The following is a 14731-nucleotide window of genomic DNA, read 5'->3' as shown; positions in this document are numbered from 1 at the left end:
CACAGCCGTTCTCGCAACACACATATACCAAGATAATACAAATCATTTTATTTTTTTAACAAAGCATCATACATGTGAATACACTATTTTGTATTAAGAAGAGCAAAAGAAGTAAACATTTTTGTAATAAAGTCATTTTATACTGTTGCAAAATAATAATATTGTTCCCCACTTGCCAGTATTAGTCTGTTCACAGTTATATGGAGCACACCATGTTGTACAGACATATCCTTCATAGTTTACTGATACAGCTTTCACCACCAGAAAAAAAGAAAACAAGCTTGAATGAATTTCTTTGAGACATTTGAAATTGTACCTAGTGTAAGCAAAAACATTCAGTAGTCATAAAGTTCGCTATAACTGTCTTTTTGATCATCCTGAACCACATCCTTTCTGAGTTCAAACCGAACACAGTGAAAACTTTGTGAAAGACCAGTTCTCACTTTATATGCAAATGGCCATGAAGGGAAAGGTCCAATCAGGGGCTGCTGAAGAGCTTCTATAAATCAGTCCAAAGCTTTGCTGTAGCAGGTCTCGCAGTGGACTTTCCCTCCATGCAGGAACATGCTTTCGAGAAGGTCTCCCATATACTTATTGCACACACCGCACTGAAAAATAAGGAGAATGTTAGGCTATACGAAAATGCAATAACGAGAAAATACTGTGAAGAGCAGTGGTGTTAACCTTGTGACCGACATGTCTCCCACATATACGAAGCTACAACTAGCAGTGGATTAGCATAGCTGAGCATAAAGACTGGAGAATGGGAAATTACTGCATCTGGAAATAGTTTTGTTCAAAGTTTTAAAAACGATATCTGCCTAGCCTACTAGCATCTCTAAAACACACGTTGGATCTGATTTGTCTAATCTGTACAAAAACAGTCTAAAAGCGACAATATTCCAGTATTTACGCTGAGCTAAACTATAAATGGCATATTTACCATTTCCTACAGATAATCTTGCCATTCAACAAATTAACACATTTAACCAAATATATTTTGAATGGGAACAAAGTCTACCTTCCTTAAAGTCCTTCCCTTCAAGGACTTTTTATTTTATTCAATAAATACTGAAAATGTGTCTGAGCAGACAGATGAACTACCTTGAAGCATTGGGGGTGGCAGTTGATGTTGAGGTGATCGATGGTGATCTTGGCATCACTTCCCACCAGTTCTCCACAGAAGGTGCAGGCAGATGACGGCGAGCCACTTGGGAGACACAGCAATTAAGACTAGTTAGTTTGGCCACTGAATCAAGCAGCTGCAGCTCTGGCTGGTTAAATAACCTGTGAGGGAACTTAATAAGTGTAAATAATCCTTTGATGTCCCCGCTTAGCCTCCTAATGAGCAGGCTTGGTGGAATTTCTGCCCTACTGCTTACACATATCTAGTTTCTTCAGAACTGGAAATAACAAGGCAGAGGGAGAAGGGCTTAGGCTTATAGCTGGTTTAAAACAGGTTTAGGTTAATTGTGTTTTTACCAGGGGTCAGTGGAAGGGCTTCTTTAGAGAAACTGACAGAACTTGATGTCAAACAATCTGATCTGACCAACTAAAGAAACAAGAGCAACTACAAAAAGAAAACCCCTATGAGTGCTCGCTGCTGAGAATTGGCAGTTTATACAGATGAAATAGCTGGAGTTAAATTCAAAGAAGAAATAACAATACAATTATTGAAAGTATCTAAAGTGGCAGTTGCAATGCAGATATGGAAAGTAGGTACATTGAAAATAGAAATGCAGTTTCAGTTGAATACAAGCACCAAATGTAATAACAGTCTCAATGTAAGTGTGGGTTGTTAAGTTTGTATTATTTAAATGTTTATTAGTGTTATTACCTGGAGGGGCTGCTGTAAGAGTAACTGGTGGAGCTTGATGTCAAATAGTCTGACCCACTATGGAGAAAAAAAGCTATGAGTAAATCATCAAAACAGCATTACAATATAGGATGTCACATCATAAAATACAAAAATCATCACAATATCATTAATTATTTAGGCTAGGATAATCGTAACATGACATCTCCATATTATAGCATGCAAAATGATGTAACAATTTGGTTGTGTAAATGAAGTATTGGTCCTACCCGTCGGTGTTGTCTCTGGCATTATGCATGGACATCTCTGTTGCTTTGACATACTCCTTCACGTACACAATGCCCCTGGGGAAGAGGCAGATAAACAACAGGGTGAGTTAATATGCATAGTTAAAATATTAGCTGTCACTAATTTAGATGTCTAGTTTGTAAAACAACACTCACTTTTTGGCCTCGGGCTCCGGTGTTTGGACGCGAGGGTCTTCTTCCATTACGGTCTTGGAATAGGTTTCATAACTGGAGACAGAGTGCAGCCGCATTAGCCTCATCTCTCACTCACTGGCAATGGCAGTGTGATGGCTCATACAGAAGGACTATACATCTGTCAAATATCACTCAGGAGGTAATCATTTCCTGCCATCGCGTGTTAATGGCAGGCTGTTAAACGGGCTGTGATTTGACTAAAGGACATCTCTAATACACATCATTAATCTGACATCTGGAGACTGATAATTAGAGGGAGGGAAATGAGGGCAAATTGAAAGACAATGGGAGAGCAGATCTTGTCATTTAACTTCAGTAATAGTCATGAGTTTAATCAGGATTCTGTCTAACCAGCGGGAGTTGCAGGTAACTTTAGATCCGTGCTGCAGTATTAAGATAGCAGGCAGCTGCGTTCCCACGGGGTTTGGTCTAAATCTCTCACCCTCTAACAAAGACTTCCGTTTCACAAACACAGAGAAAGAAGCCGATCTGGTATTTGAAACTAGATGATGTAACAGAAGATGATTTGATTTTAAAAGCGTTTCCTTAAACGCCACACTTATTCTATAAGAATATTTCGGTGCAGTAACACACCAGTGCTTAAGCCAGAAAGCTCCAGATAAAGTAGAGTTTCTTAGCTAATGTGAGAACACCAACAGACCAAATAGTAGAAAATAACATTCTGTAGAAAGTACTTTTGCATTATGCTGCGTCTGACATTAAGATCATAAACTTACCGATCCATAACGGGCTGCTGTTCGCTGTGTGTCTCCCTGGAAAGTAAAGAAAACTATATTAGACTTTGCGTGTAGGCTGTAGCAGTCAATACGATGGACTCTATCCAGTGAAGAATTATGTTTCTTTTAAAGTGAATGAGGCTGATCTTTCTGACTCACTGCTCCAGATGGCTGTGGATTTATTGACAAGGTGTGGTTTATGTTCTATTGTGCTGCAGCACTGCCTCATTCTGAGCCCTCCTCCCCGTGCATTGGATCTGTGATCATCACCTACATTAAGCTTTTCTCCATCGTTTGTTATCATAAGAGGTGACGTTTCAAACCTGATAGTGGTGATGGTGGTTGTGACCGTCTCTGTCTGTGTATGGCTGCAAAACAAGAGGACATTTCCTGCATTATAAAAAATAGTCTGGCAGAACAGCAGAAGAAAGGACGGTGATAAAGTAAAATAACAGGACGGAGTTGATTATTCTCAGACTGCCGCTGTGGAAGTTTCAACTTGTGTTTAGCTTGCTTTCAATTAAATGGTTGACAGGCCCTGCATTTTAAGATGCTATAATGACATCCTGCGGAAATTGTGAAAGTAAAGTGCTTTAATATGCATTTAATGAGCCCAGCCAACCACAGTATATATACCTCTCATCCTCCTCCTCGTCCTCCTCCTCGTCCTCCTCATCCTCCTCATCCTCCTCGTCCTCCTCTTCATCATCATCCCTTTCTGTAGTGATAGTATAGACAGTGGGTGAGGTCCACCTGTCCCATGGAGAGTCATTCTCTTTGGACCTGGAGCACAAACAAAGGCATTGTAGCATGAGAGGATGACACATTCACACTCTTTATATTGTTAAAAACAACAACAACACAAAAGGCTAGAAGGGATCTGTTTACAGCAGTTGTGAGGCAAGATGAAACAAATATATATCTGACCCATTTTCATCAGCACCAGTGCACAATGTTTTCCGGCTCAATGCGTAGATGCTGCACGAGCCTACTTACTTCACCGTTGTGAAAGGGAAAGAGGTTACGGAGATAAAAGGAGCAGACACAGGCTTTTAATAAAAAGGATGACTTACTTTATCTCAAACTTGACCAGCTCTTGATCTACGGTTTGGCCTCCTGGCACAGCTTCTTGGCTGAGAGGGGACATACATTGAAAGGCTTTTAGTGCATAATGGACATGGATGGGAGCATGTAGATGAATGAAACGTAGTGGACCCCATTGTGTGGAAGTGTAAGCGTACATCAAAGCATGTCATCACCTCTCTTCCGTGTTAGCCTGCTGAGGTGTGTTGGTTTCCCATGTGCGTGCCCATGACCGACGAGGGCTCAGACTGCAGAGAGAGAGAATCCATGTAGACGTTTTGACAGGTGAAGCATATTATACGGTAATGTGTGCTCTTCAATAGAATCATTTCTGCAGGTGCAGAGCCTTTCTTTCCCCTGAATGTCTCACTCATACATTCATAACACAATTATGCACTAAACTCTGTTTAATACCTTGTGGTGTCAGCGCTGATAGGGATGACGTTGTCTGCAAGGGATTCCAACGCATTACTGTCAAACACACGCACACACAAAAAGGGGGAGAAAACATTCAAAGAAAACATTAACATTTCATGAAGGGAGCCCAGAATTGTTTTGTGTTAATGTATATATTTTTTAAAACACAATTATATAATACAGAGTGACACAGAAAACATTAGGATTAAAAAATATATCTGAATTTCAGATAAATGGGGGTGCCCTGGGGATTAAAGCACTGACTATGAACCGCAATGTCCCCGGAGCCCAGCTGGGGAGCCCCCTCCCCCATGTTGCAAAATGACAGAAGGCCAGGGGCCATAAATAAAATATATAATAATAATTCATATTGGCACTTTTATTTAAATGTGAATAAACATATTTAAATTAAAGTGCAAATTAAACACAGAAATGAATTCCCACTGAAATACAGTTTTCTTTATTTGAGTATAGCTGCTATACTGTCAGCTGTCTAATGAAGGGTTACATACCAAAACATCTTTCAATAAGAAACTACAGGTGCACATGTTTGTAACAAAAATAAGTTATTTGAAAAAAGTCACTTGGTTTGTTTTGGATGAGTGCAACTTACTTGGTTTTTGGACTTTGATCATTGTTCTCTATTGGACTCTGAAGCACACTGAAGGAATACAAACAATAGTGTATCAATAAGGTGCAGCCTCAGTACGTTTGTGTCCGATATTCTTTTTTAACATAGTGCATGCACTTTAACACAGACACACACATGGTGGTAAATAAGCTACCTTGAATTGGTGACTGTGGTCGTCACATGTGAGCTCCATGGATCTGCGTGTTCCTCTTGGCTGCATGGAGGCAACAGTGAATTGTAAGAAGGGTGGTGGTAAGGAAGATTGGCATCATGAGTAGGTAAGTGTGTTCATTTATCAAACAATTATTCTGTCTTTTTAAATAATAGTCATTTGAATACATAAGTTGAATACTACTTTCTGACTTGATGAATCATAATTGTATAAACAAGTTGATAATGAACATAATTATTAGGTGTATCCCCACTTTACCTAAGAGTGAGCTTGATCATAGAGAACATTCTGGATTAGTTTAATGTACCTAGTCTCTGGACTTGGATCTTTGTTTTCCATTGAGGTGAAAGACAAACTGAAGGAAGAAAATGAGAAATAATATGACATCAGGGTATGAATAACCTGGAGGCACTATCTGATACGCTAGCTGCTGATAATGAATCATTTTTGCAATAACCGATAAAGTGAAGCAGTTGTAGTTACAATGATAATATGGTAACGTGATAGTTTCAGTGCTATAAACAGCGGTTTCACTATATTTGCATTATCATTCCAGTACCTGTTGATGGAAAAATCAGAGAGAGGCTGGAGCAGGTCAGATGAGCTGCAATAGAGAAAAGTGGCTCATAATCAGAACCTGCTGCATTATGCATGTGGAGATGCTATCGGGCTGGAAAACAGCCACAGCTCCAAACCAATATGATTACCTGTTAGAGGATGTGGTCCCTATCGGATATGGATCAAACGGATCAGCCGAGCTGAAAAACAATTTCACACTGATTTCACTCTCAATTGTAAGCATGGCCCATCTTGTGTCGGAGGAATTCTGATCACATTGACTCATAATGGAAAGATTTAATGCAGTTTGAATGGTAAACAGAAACACCGAGGAGCCCAGGGCCAAACTCAATCAAAGTCAGAATCGGGATGTCTTTGACAAATGTAAAAAACATTCCGCGGTTGAATGGCGTAATCAGAGTATGTCAGGGGTTTTTCACCGAATATTAACCCTGATTATATTCTCTGTAAATAACCTCAAACTAAAAAGATTATAACCTGAGTGAATCTGCTTTTAGATGTATCAATTATTTGCATCAACTCATGTGCCTTATTAACCGGGGAAAGAATCAATTCTACAAATAAATACACTCTTTCAATCAAGATTTGTTTTAATTGTCAAAGGAATAGAAATGTTTATAGTGTTGCATTCAATCAATACGCTACCTTGATTCGGTGACTGTGGTGGTAGAATGTGAGCTCCACGGATCAGCACTGTCCTCTTGGCTGCATGGAGGCGAGACAGAGTAAGGAGGATGGTACGGATGAATGGCATGATGGGAAGGGAAAGGAGGGCAGGCAAAGGTAAGTGTGGTTCTTCTCATACACTATTTACATTGCCAGTCCATTAGAGAAGCCTGAAACCCACTGAACTATTTAACAAGCATGAAAACCATCTGAATATAGCAGAGCACAGACATGCTTTTTCTTTGTGCGTTTTCTTACCTTTTGTCGGAGATGATCACGGTTTTGGTGGTTACAGTGACGGTCTCTGTGGTGCTGCTGGGCAGAGACACAACATAGATGCAGGCAGAGTTAGTTCAATCATTACGAGACATATAAGGAAATAATGTATCTCATAGTAGGAGCAGCTCTGAAAAGATAGATCATTGTTTACGAGCAGCCTGTCATCTCCCTCTACCTTTGTGTTACTTTTGGTGTCTCGTCGTCTGTCTGTTTCTCCTCCGCTCGCTGCGTGCTTAGGCTGGTGGAGACAAAAACAAAGCCGCAATACTAATCAGTACAGAACATTCTCTTCTATTTACAGTCGCACAACACAGATAAGACGTGTCTTTCTCTTTCAAAGTATTCCTCAGTCGCTTCAGGAATCTGCAACTTTGTTTTCTATCTAACAGAGCAGGGGGTTCAAATAGAACGCCGGGTGTGGAGGAGCCATGATTTATGAATCAAACTTCAGGCCGGTGGGGTTTATTAAAAAATGTTACACCTCATGGAGCTGGGATGCTTGGCCCCTTCATCTGCAGTGACAAGAATGAATGGCTTGCAAGGAGGGAGGGATGCAGAGCAGAGGCCATCATAAGTCTGTCTCTTTCTCACCTGCGTTCGTCTGTGTTGATTGGAAGGACATCAGCAGCCAGCAGATCAAGGGAGCCACTGGTCTTCACTGGGGTCGACTCACTGAAGAAATTAAACGCAAAAGTCAGATACAGACAGTGGTGGAAAGTACATTTACTCAAGTACTGTGATAAAGTACATATTTGACGTACAGTCCCCTTATGCTTCTTTATACTTCCTTTGCTCCATCTCATTTTGCACCCAAATGTTGTGCTTTTTACTGTGCTTTTTACAGCTAATTACAAGCTGATTTAGATTACCAAATAGAAATCAGCTAATAATGTATGATACATCATTATAGACTAAGCTACCCAGAACTTAACATATAAAGTAATTAAAACAAACCCCAATGTTACCAACATAAAGTAATGAACCCATTAATGCATCAATAATTGTAATTCAATAATTTAATATATGATTCTAAAACTGCCAATATTGCATAATGAATATTTTAACTTTTATCACATTCAGTTTATTTTGGTGAAAATACTTTTGTACTTTACTTCAGTAACATTTTTTGATTTGACAGAGTATTGCTACTGTTACTTGAGCGCACAAGCCCCCTGGAAACTGTACTCTATGTACTAGGTAAGTTAAGGCAATGCCACTTCCTGCTACAAACAAGAGAGCTGTTGGTTTTCTGCTAATGAAAGGATATTTTTGTTGTATAACTTGTTTATTTGGGGCTTGGCAGGAAAAAGAGCTCTCTTTCCACACCTGTCTAGTCCGCTCAGCAGATCCTGACTCCAGCGTCCTGGTCTGGGGGCAACCGGCTCTGCTGACTCCTCTGGACTGTGGAGGAGGAAGGATGAGAGGAAGAGGAAGTGGAGAAGGTGATGAACAAAGGGGGATTTATGATTCAGAGGAGATTTCAGAGCAAGAAGAGGCCAGTTAAGATAGAGGAGAAGGGGGGGGAGGAGATTATTAAAAGTCCAACAGTGCCACCTTGTGGGAAATATTCAGAGAATTTCTAATGCAAGGAAGTGCACAACATGAAGAATCCATTTTTTAACAAACCCATTAGTGAGAACCAGGAGATCGTCTGTCATGTGTATCCAGTTGCTGAGCTCTGGAGCTGGCTCCTTAGCATCACTACAGACAAGAAGAGAACACTAATATGAGAGACACGCTTGCACACAATCCTTAATTAGATTTATTAAGCACCACATTAAACAGGTCTAATTTGAGATACCCTCTTGTGTGAGGTAGTTTTAGGCACCTAAAACGGGTACGTGATTTGTTTTGTATTTATTTGAGTGAACACAGTGGCAGTTAGCCATTATTCTTTTTTTGCCAACCCTGCTCTGACATGAATGAGGAAGTTTTTTGTTTTTTTACCCGTCCTCTGCGGTGGGACTGTCCCCTGGGCCTTGTTCCTTCTCTGCCAGCACTCGCTCATCATCCTTAGAGCTGGAGAGAAAACAAACTCTTATTATCAGATGGTTGCTGTACTAACATGACAATATTTATTTTGTTATCATTGGTTTCTGCTGATTTCATCTTTTTCTATGATCCATTACCTGGTTGAACTTGTGTCGAAAGAAATGAGAGTGTCGGACAAGGCTGTGAGCTTGTCAACACCGGAGCTGTGAGAACAGATGGAAAACAAACACAGGACATTCCTTTAGCGTTCAATCACACACGGGAAAAAGAACGAGAACAAACATTCACAAAGAAAATCACATGACAGCACTGTCCAAACTTTGCTTAAGAATTATGATATTCATTCATTCTATGGTAGACAATATCTGGGCAAACATAATGTTGATGTTTGAGGCTCTTACTGATGTTAAAGCTGTGCAGGAATGAAGATCCGGCACTGAAGTAAAAATAGCAAAGTATGACCTGAGTAGAAATACTGTATTACAAGAAAATTACCCTTTTTCCGAACTTCACATAAGAAAAATACAGCAAGTGTGAGACATTGCTTTTATTTTAAGGATACAAAAATGCTAAAATATTAAGGGCTTAACGAAAAAAAAAAAAGTATGGTTATTCATACTGTTTGAGGTGGCCAAAAGGAGTCATTTTTATTTATAACGTGGAAAATTATTTATATTTAGGTCAACATTTAGTTGATATTTGAAATAAAAAGTAGTAAAAGCTGTGAAAATATCTATCGTGGAGGAAAAAGAACCCAATTTTGACATGTAGCAGAGTTTGAATAGGCATGTGATAGTTAGGACAGTACAAGTATACCTGCTGAGTTAAGATACTTATCTACTTCTCACTACTGATAATATTTTACACGATGTGGCAGCACTGATTTTGGCAAGTTGGAATCTTACCGTGGCTTTAGAGCTGGTGGTGTTTGATGTCTCGGTTCAGGTTCTGGTTCAGTCTTCACTTTGATCTCTGTTGCCGCAGACACAGGGACAGTATAAGCCGGGGGAGGGGGGGCTGAAGCAGGTGATATTTGGATTGGTGAGGCTGGGGTGAGTTTAACCAGAGGGATGTTTACTTTTCCAAAAACATCTGTCTTCTCAGGTTCTGGCTCGGCACAGACAGCTTGAACTACATCTGGGAGGAGAATAGGGAGAGGAGTGTCCACCTTGGTACACCCTGGTTTCATGCCTTCAAATGGGTCTTTAACTATAACCAGAGGAGTGTCATCCTTCACAGGCTCTGGGGCAGCATCCTCCACCTTTGGTGCCACAGGCTCATTAACAGCAACAGCTGTTTTCACACTGGTGCCACGTCTGTAAACCACACAAGTAATGAAATCAATGGAAGGAACACAAAAAGCACTGGAAATAGAAACACAGACTTACAATTTCCATGGTTTGGTCTCAGGCGCTGGGGCAACAGATGTGGCCGGAGCGACCGGGGAGGGGGCCGGAGTGCTGGCAGGAGCTGGAGACACCGCGCTCTCGTCATCATCTGTAATCTGTACCCTGCAGAGTTGGGAGCGTGTGAGCACACTCATGAATGCATGTGGGGAGTTAGGTGTGTGCACACATAGAAACAGACGAACAGACTCACACGTTTGTGTTTAAGAGGCACATGAGAGCATTTACCTATTAAAAGACACAAGAAATAGAGTCGCACACTTGATAGTGCTCTCATGAACATAACAGCAGCTGTGTGTGTGTGTCAATGAAGAAATGTGGTCCAACCAAAAGAAGCAGCCTACTTTGCAAGGTGTGTCTCTTCTGCTTGTCTATGGACACATGTTGTTAATATAAAACAATAGTGGAGTCAAATCAAAACAAAGGAATACAAAAATAGGTGTTGTCCAAGCAAGGGGGGTCGGAGAAGGGGGAATGGGAAGTGTATGCCCCTGGAGATTTTGCACTGCGGCTTGTGTAATCCCAGCAAGATGGTCTCTAATGAATAAATTACCAGAAGTGTTCATTCATCTAATTTATGTTCATGGGTGCTTTATCTAGTATCTCGACTCGATTCTTTCCATCTTCTACATGTCCTTATTTATCATCTGGACGTGCATGCTTTTGAAGCCTTTACCTTCTAGCCACAAATGATGGACTGCTGTTGACCAATGAGGTGTCAGGCGCCGTATCTGAAGACCTGAGGTTTTTCAACACAGTTTCGATAAAAACCTCCATAAATGCTCAACATGTATAATCACTGCAGGTGAAAGGCCCAATGTATAAGCTTTTAAAACTTCCTTTGAAATGTATAGTTCCAGAAACAGGTTGAGTGTTAAGATTAGTAGGAGAGTGTCATAAACCATACATACTCGAATTTCTTAGCAGCAGAAAGCACATAAGAGCGTTGCCTGGCTGCAGATTGCCTCACGACGCTGCTGGCTGCCTCCGTCCTGCGAAATGAGTCATTATGATGTAAATGTGATCTCTCTTCCGGGACGTGCTGGTTCAAATTGGATGGTGTTCTTTTTGCGTGAAGAGAGTCTTACCGTTTCTCCTGCTCCTCAGTGCTAAGTTGGTCCTCCTGGCTTTCTAGAGTGGGCCTCACGGTGTAGGGGGCTCTGAGGAACAGAAACACACCTCATAAAAACACATTCTCACTCGGCTGCCAGCTGGGAATCTGATTTATGTGCGCTCACATTTTCTTGTAGCTCTCTGAAGGTTTTTTGGTGAATTGTGTTGTTGTTGTTCCACTGTTAGAAAAGCACATGTATATATTAACGTGGGTCTGTAGTCACACAATTAACTTTGCTTGTTCAAATGAGAGAAATTCTTACCTAACACTGTTAGTTGTTGAGGATGAAGGAGTCTTGTCTAGTTTAGTGAAAATGCCTCTGAAAGAAAAACAGAAATGTGAGTTAATAAAAGAAAATGATATTCATATACTTAGATTTTGACACATCTCCTTTTAATGTAGGTATCCTAGTAAAACAGGTTGTCTGAATGTGCTTATCTTACCTCATCAGGAATCCTGAAGATGGTGCTCTACATTCAAAACAGAGAGTCATTATCAGCACAATCATGTTTATGGGAGTGGTCTGAAGATAACATTAGAAACCTGTGTTTACCTTTCAGCATCAGGCTTTGTGGGCGGTGGCGTGGGTGTTGTTGGTGACGACACTGGACTGGTCTCAACCGGGGCTCCGTTTTCACGGCTGGCCCTTACTTCAGCTAACCTGTATTAGTAAACAGGAAGTTGGTTGTGGTCTCTTCCAGTGACTGATACATGGATCATTTCACAGAAACCTTCTTCAACAAGTGTCTCACCATGGTTTTGCCTCGTCATCTTCAGCCTGAGCCTCATTGCGGCGCTGCATCCAGCTGCCATCTCCCTTCAGCTTGGTGCGCACTTTGGTGGTTTGAAACACAGATTCTTTGTCCACTTGGGGCGCACAAATAGTCTATGTCAATTACCTTCACACAATGTAACATAAAACACACTGTGGTCTGCATCATAATGACATTTGAATTAATGTATACTTCATTTTCATTCATTCATTCACACGGCATCACACACCACATAATCAACACCTTGTATTTTGCATTGCATCAGAAGATCAGAATTTACAGAGTCATCCACCTGGCACGGAGATATACGCCCTCGGATGCACTCTGTTCTGATTGGAGGAAACTCATCATCTTGCATTCAGATCACATCAGTCACTCACCTTTTGACATGCTTGTTCTAGAGGTTTCTCTTTTTTTCTTTGTTCTGTTATCTTCACAGGATACCTACAAAATATATTGGGTGCAGAGATCATGATAAAAGAAGTTGCAGGAAATGTAAATGTTTATGACAAAAAGTCCTTCCCACGCGAAGTTCCCAGAGCAAAGTCAGTAAAGCATTCCTGAGTCTCATCCTTTAGACATGTTGGTGATCCTGTCCTACCACTTTGCAAAGAAAATACTCATGTTGCCTAAATATAAATGACTCACACACATATATACATATATTAGGATCCTTTGTGTTTGGATTCAAAATATAACTCTCACTGAATGATTTGTGATTGGATAAATATTCTTCTCAATCATATCCAAATGAGTTCACCTCTCAGTTATTTACAGACAAACGTGAACCGCTCAGAGGGAAAACTACTTCCTATACTTCCTAAAGACAAAGAGATAAACTACCAAGGGCACATTATTTTAAAGTAGGTGCGGGTAGGAGCTTATCTAAAATTGAAGAGCCAAATTCAAAATGCAAATACAACCTGTTAAACTCCTGGGGCTGTGAAAGCACTCCTTCTAAAGCACGTCATCACAATATCTCTGGAGCATAATGTCTTCATAATTTGTGACTCAGAAGGCATATTTATTTAGCTTTAGCACGTCTGTCCACGCGGCATAAATGATTGATGTTGAACAAAAGCAGTTAAGCAAATGATGGAGCAGGATAGACAATTCTACTGACAAGAAATCATGACATGGAAACACCCAGAAAAATGGCAGGGCAAACACAGGCAATCACCAGGTAACACTTAATAACATGAAGCATGATTGATTCCTTTTAGATGTCTTCTTACATCTGCTGATCTGAAGCTCCTAAAACAGAATATACTTTAAATCATGTTGCGAATAAAACACCTAAAAGCCTGGGTACCTACCTTTTTTAAGTTTATATCCAGCAGAGAAAAGTCCACTCAGCTCGAGTCGAGTGTGTGTGACCAGTGTGTCCCTCCGAGTGTGTGAGCAGTCTCTCTCTGTCTGACAGGTGTCTCACAAACAGGTACGGGCGTGAGCATTAACAAGACCAGCCAGTCAAGGAAGGTAACTGTGGGGTGGAGACCTACCTGTGTGTTTGTGTATCCATGTGGGTGTGTGTCATAGAGGTTGCCAAGAACTCAATATTCTAAATCTGCGATTACTTCATTGGAGACAGCAAGCACATACCTGTCGCACAGGTGGCAGACAGTCATTTCTGCGAGGGAACACGTCAAAGGGAAGAAGGCGGCAACAAGGTGCACATGGAAGACTCAAGGCTCGATCTTCTGTGGGAACGCTCCTCTCATGCTCAGGGGATAGGAAAATCCAGGAAGCACAAACATCATTAAAATGAGATGACGAGCAGACAAGTGAACCGAGATAATGAACAGACAGTGGCCCATACAACAATAAAGATATATAATTATAATTTTAAAATAGACTACAAGCCAAAGCCAATCTAATATGTAATGTTTTGAATTAAACGTGTATATTTGAAATCAAAAAGTGAGTATTGTCATTAGTTTCTGTACACATTTTTTTTTAAAACCACAATCATGAAAATATACACCCTAATCAGAGTGTAGTAAAGGCAAATGGAGCTTAGGTTAACATTGTCTATGAGCCTACATATTGTTGCCAGATGAAAGCCTATGACAAGCAAGATGTATGTCTATATTTGTCTAAGTGAAAGGCAAGAAAAGTCCTGCAATTGTCCAACAATTTCTTTGACAAATTGAAACAAAAAGTACTTTTCATGTGACTGCAATGCAGTAGTGAAAACACTACATGAGATCAGTCGACCAGGTTTCAGTACAAACAGCAATCTCACGCATACTGTGTATACATTTACAAAGTCTTTTCAAATAAGAGGAGGGTGTGAAAGATTTCGCAACATATCAGAGAAGGGGAGGAGGAGGAAATCAGCAAGTCTGAGAGGCGAAGTTTCACTCTGCTGAGCACACTGCCGAGTGTAAACGCTGCAGCCTATTATCTAGCTGGATCCCTCTCTCTCTGAACGAGAAACCAGTCAGACGGCCTTGCCCGGTGACGCTGACTGTAGCAGTGAATCATTAAGGTGCTGCTGGCTCGGAATTAAAAAGAACAATGCAAAGTATCTCAACGTAACCCCAACCTTTCTGAAACCACACCAAGGCACGGAATGACAGAA

At 40.7% G+C, this 14731-nt stretch overlaps 1 protein-coding gene across 2 annotated transcripts; it reads right to left on the bottom strand.

Annotated features, from left to right (window-relative positions):
* Positions 1-25: 25 nt before the first annotated feature.
* On the bottom strand, positions 26-13616 carry znf185 (zinc finger protein 185 with LIM domain). 2 transcript variants are annotated; one of them, XM_034093312.2, is made up of 36 exons: positions 13464-13616; positions 12528-12591; positions 12127-12241; positions 11928-12035; positions 11818-11844; positions 11637-11693; positions 11499-11552; positions 11349-11420; positions 11172-11252; positions 10937-10999; positions 10243-10365; positions 9760-10170; positions 8992-9057; positions 8810-8881; positions 8489-8563; positions 8189-8263; positions 7454-7534; positions 7038-7100; positions 6842-6898; positions 6563-6622; positions 6046-6096; positions 5898-5942; positions 5646-5693; positions 5321-5380; positions 5149-5196; positions 4533-4589; positions 4295-4366; positions 4109-4168; positions 3672-3818; positions 3359-3403; positions 3036-3071; positions 2260-2331; positions 2086-2160; positions 1838-1894; positions 1105-1210; positions 26-608 (listed from the first exon to the last, which is right to left on the bottom strand). In XM_034093312.2, the coding sequence occupies exons 2-36, from the start codon at positions 12535-12537 to the stop codon at positions 507-509; spliced, it is 2751 nt and encodes a 916-aa protein (XP_033949203.1). In that variant the 5' UTR covers positions 12538-12591; positions 13464-13616; the 3' UTR covers positions 26-506. The 2 variants fall into 2 exon arrangements, with proteins under 2 accessions (XP_033949203.1, XP_033949206.1); XM_034093315.2 differs by lacking the exon at positions 10937-10999.
* Between the last annotated feature and the right edge of the window lie 1115 nt (positions 13617-14731).

This window comes from Pseudochaenichthys georgianus, chromosome 10, assembly GCF_902827115.2.
Source record: "Pseudochaenichthys georgianus chromosome 10, fPseGeo1.2, whole genome shotgun sequence".
Classification (NCBI taxonomy): Eukaryota; Metazoa; Chordata; class Actinopteri; order Perciformes; family Channichthyidae; genus Pseudochaenichthys; species Pseudochaenichthys georgianus.
This window is presented reverse-complemented; position numbering and strand designations above follow the sequence as displayed.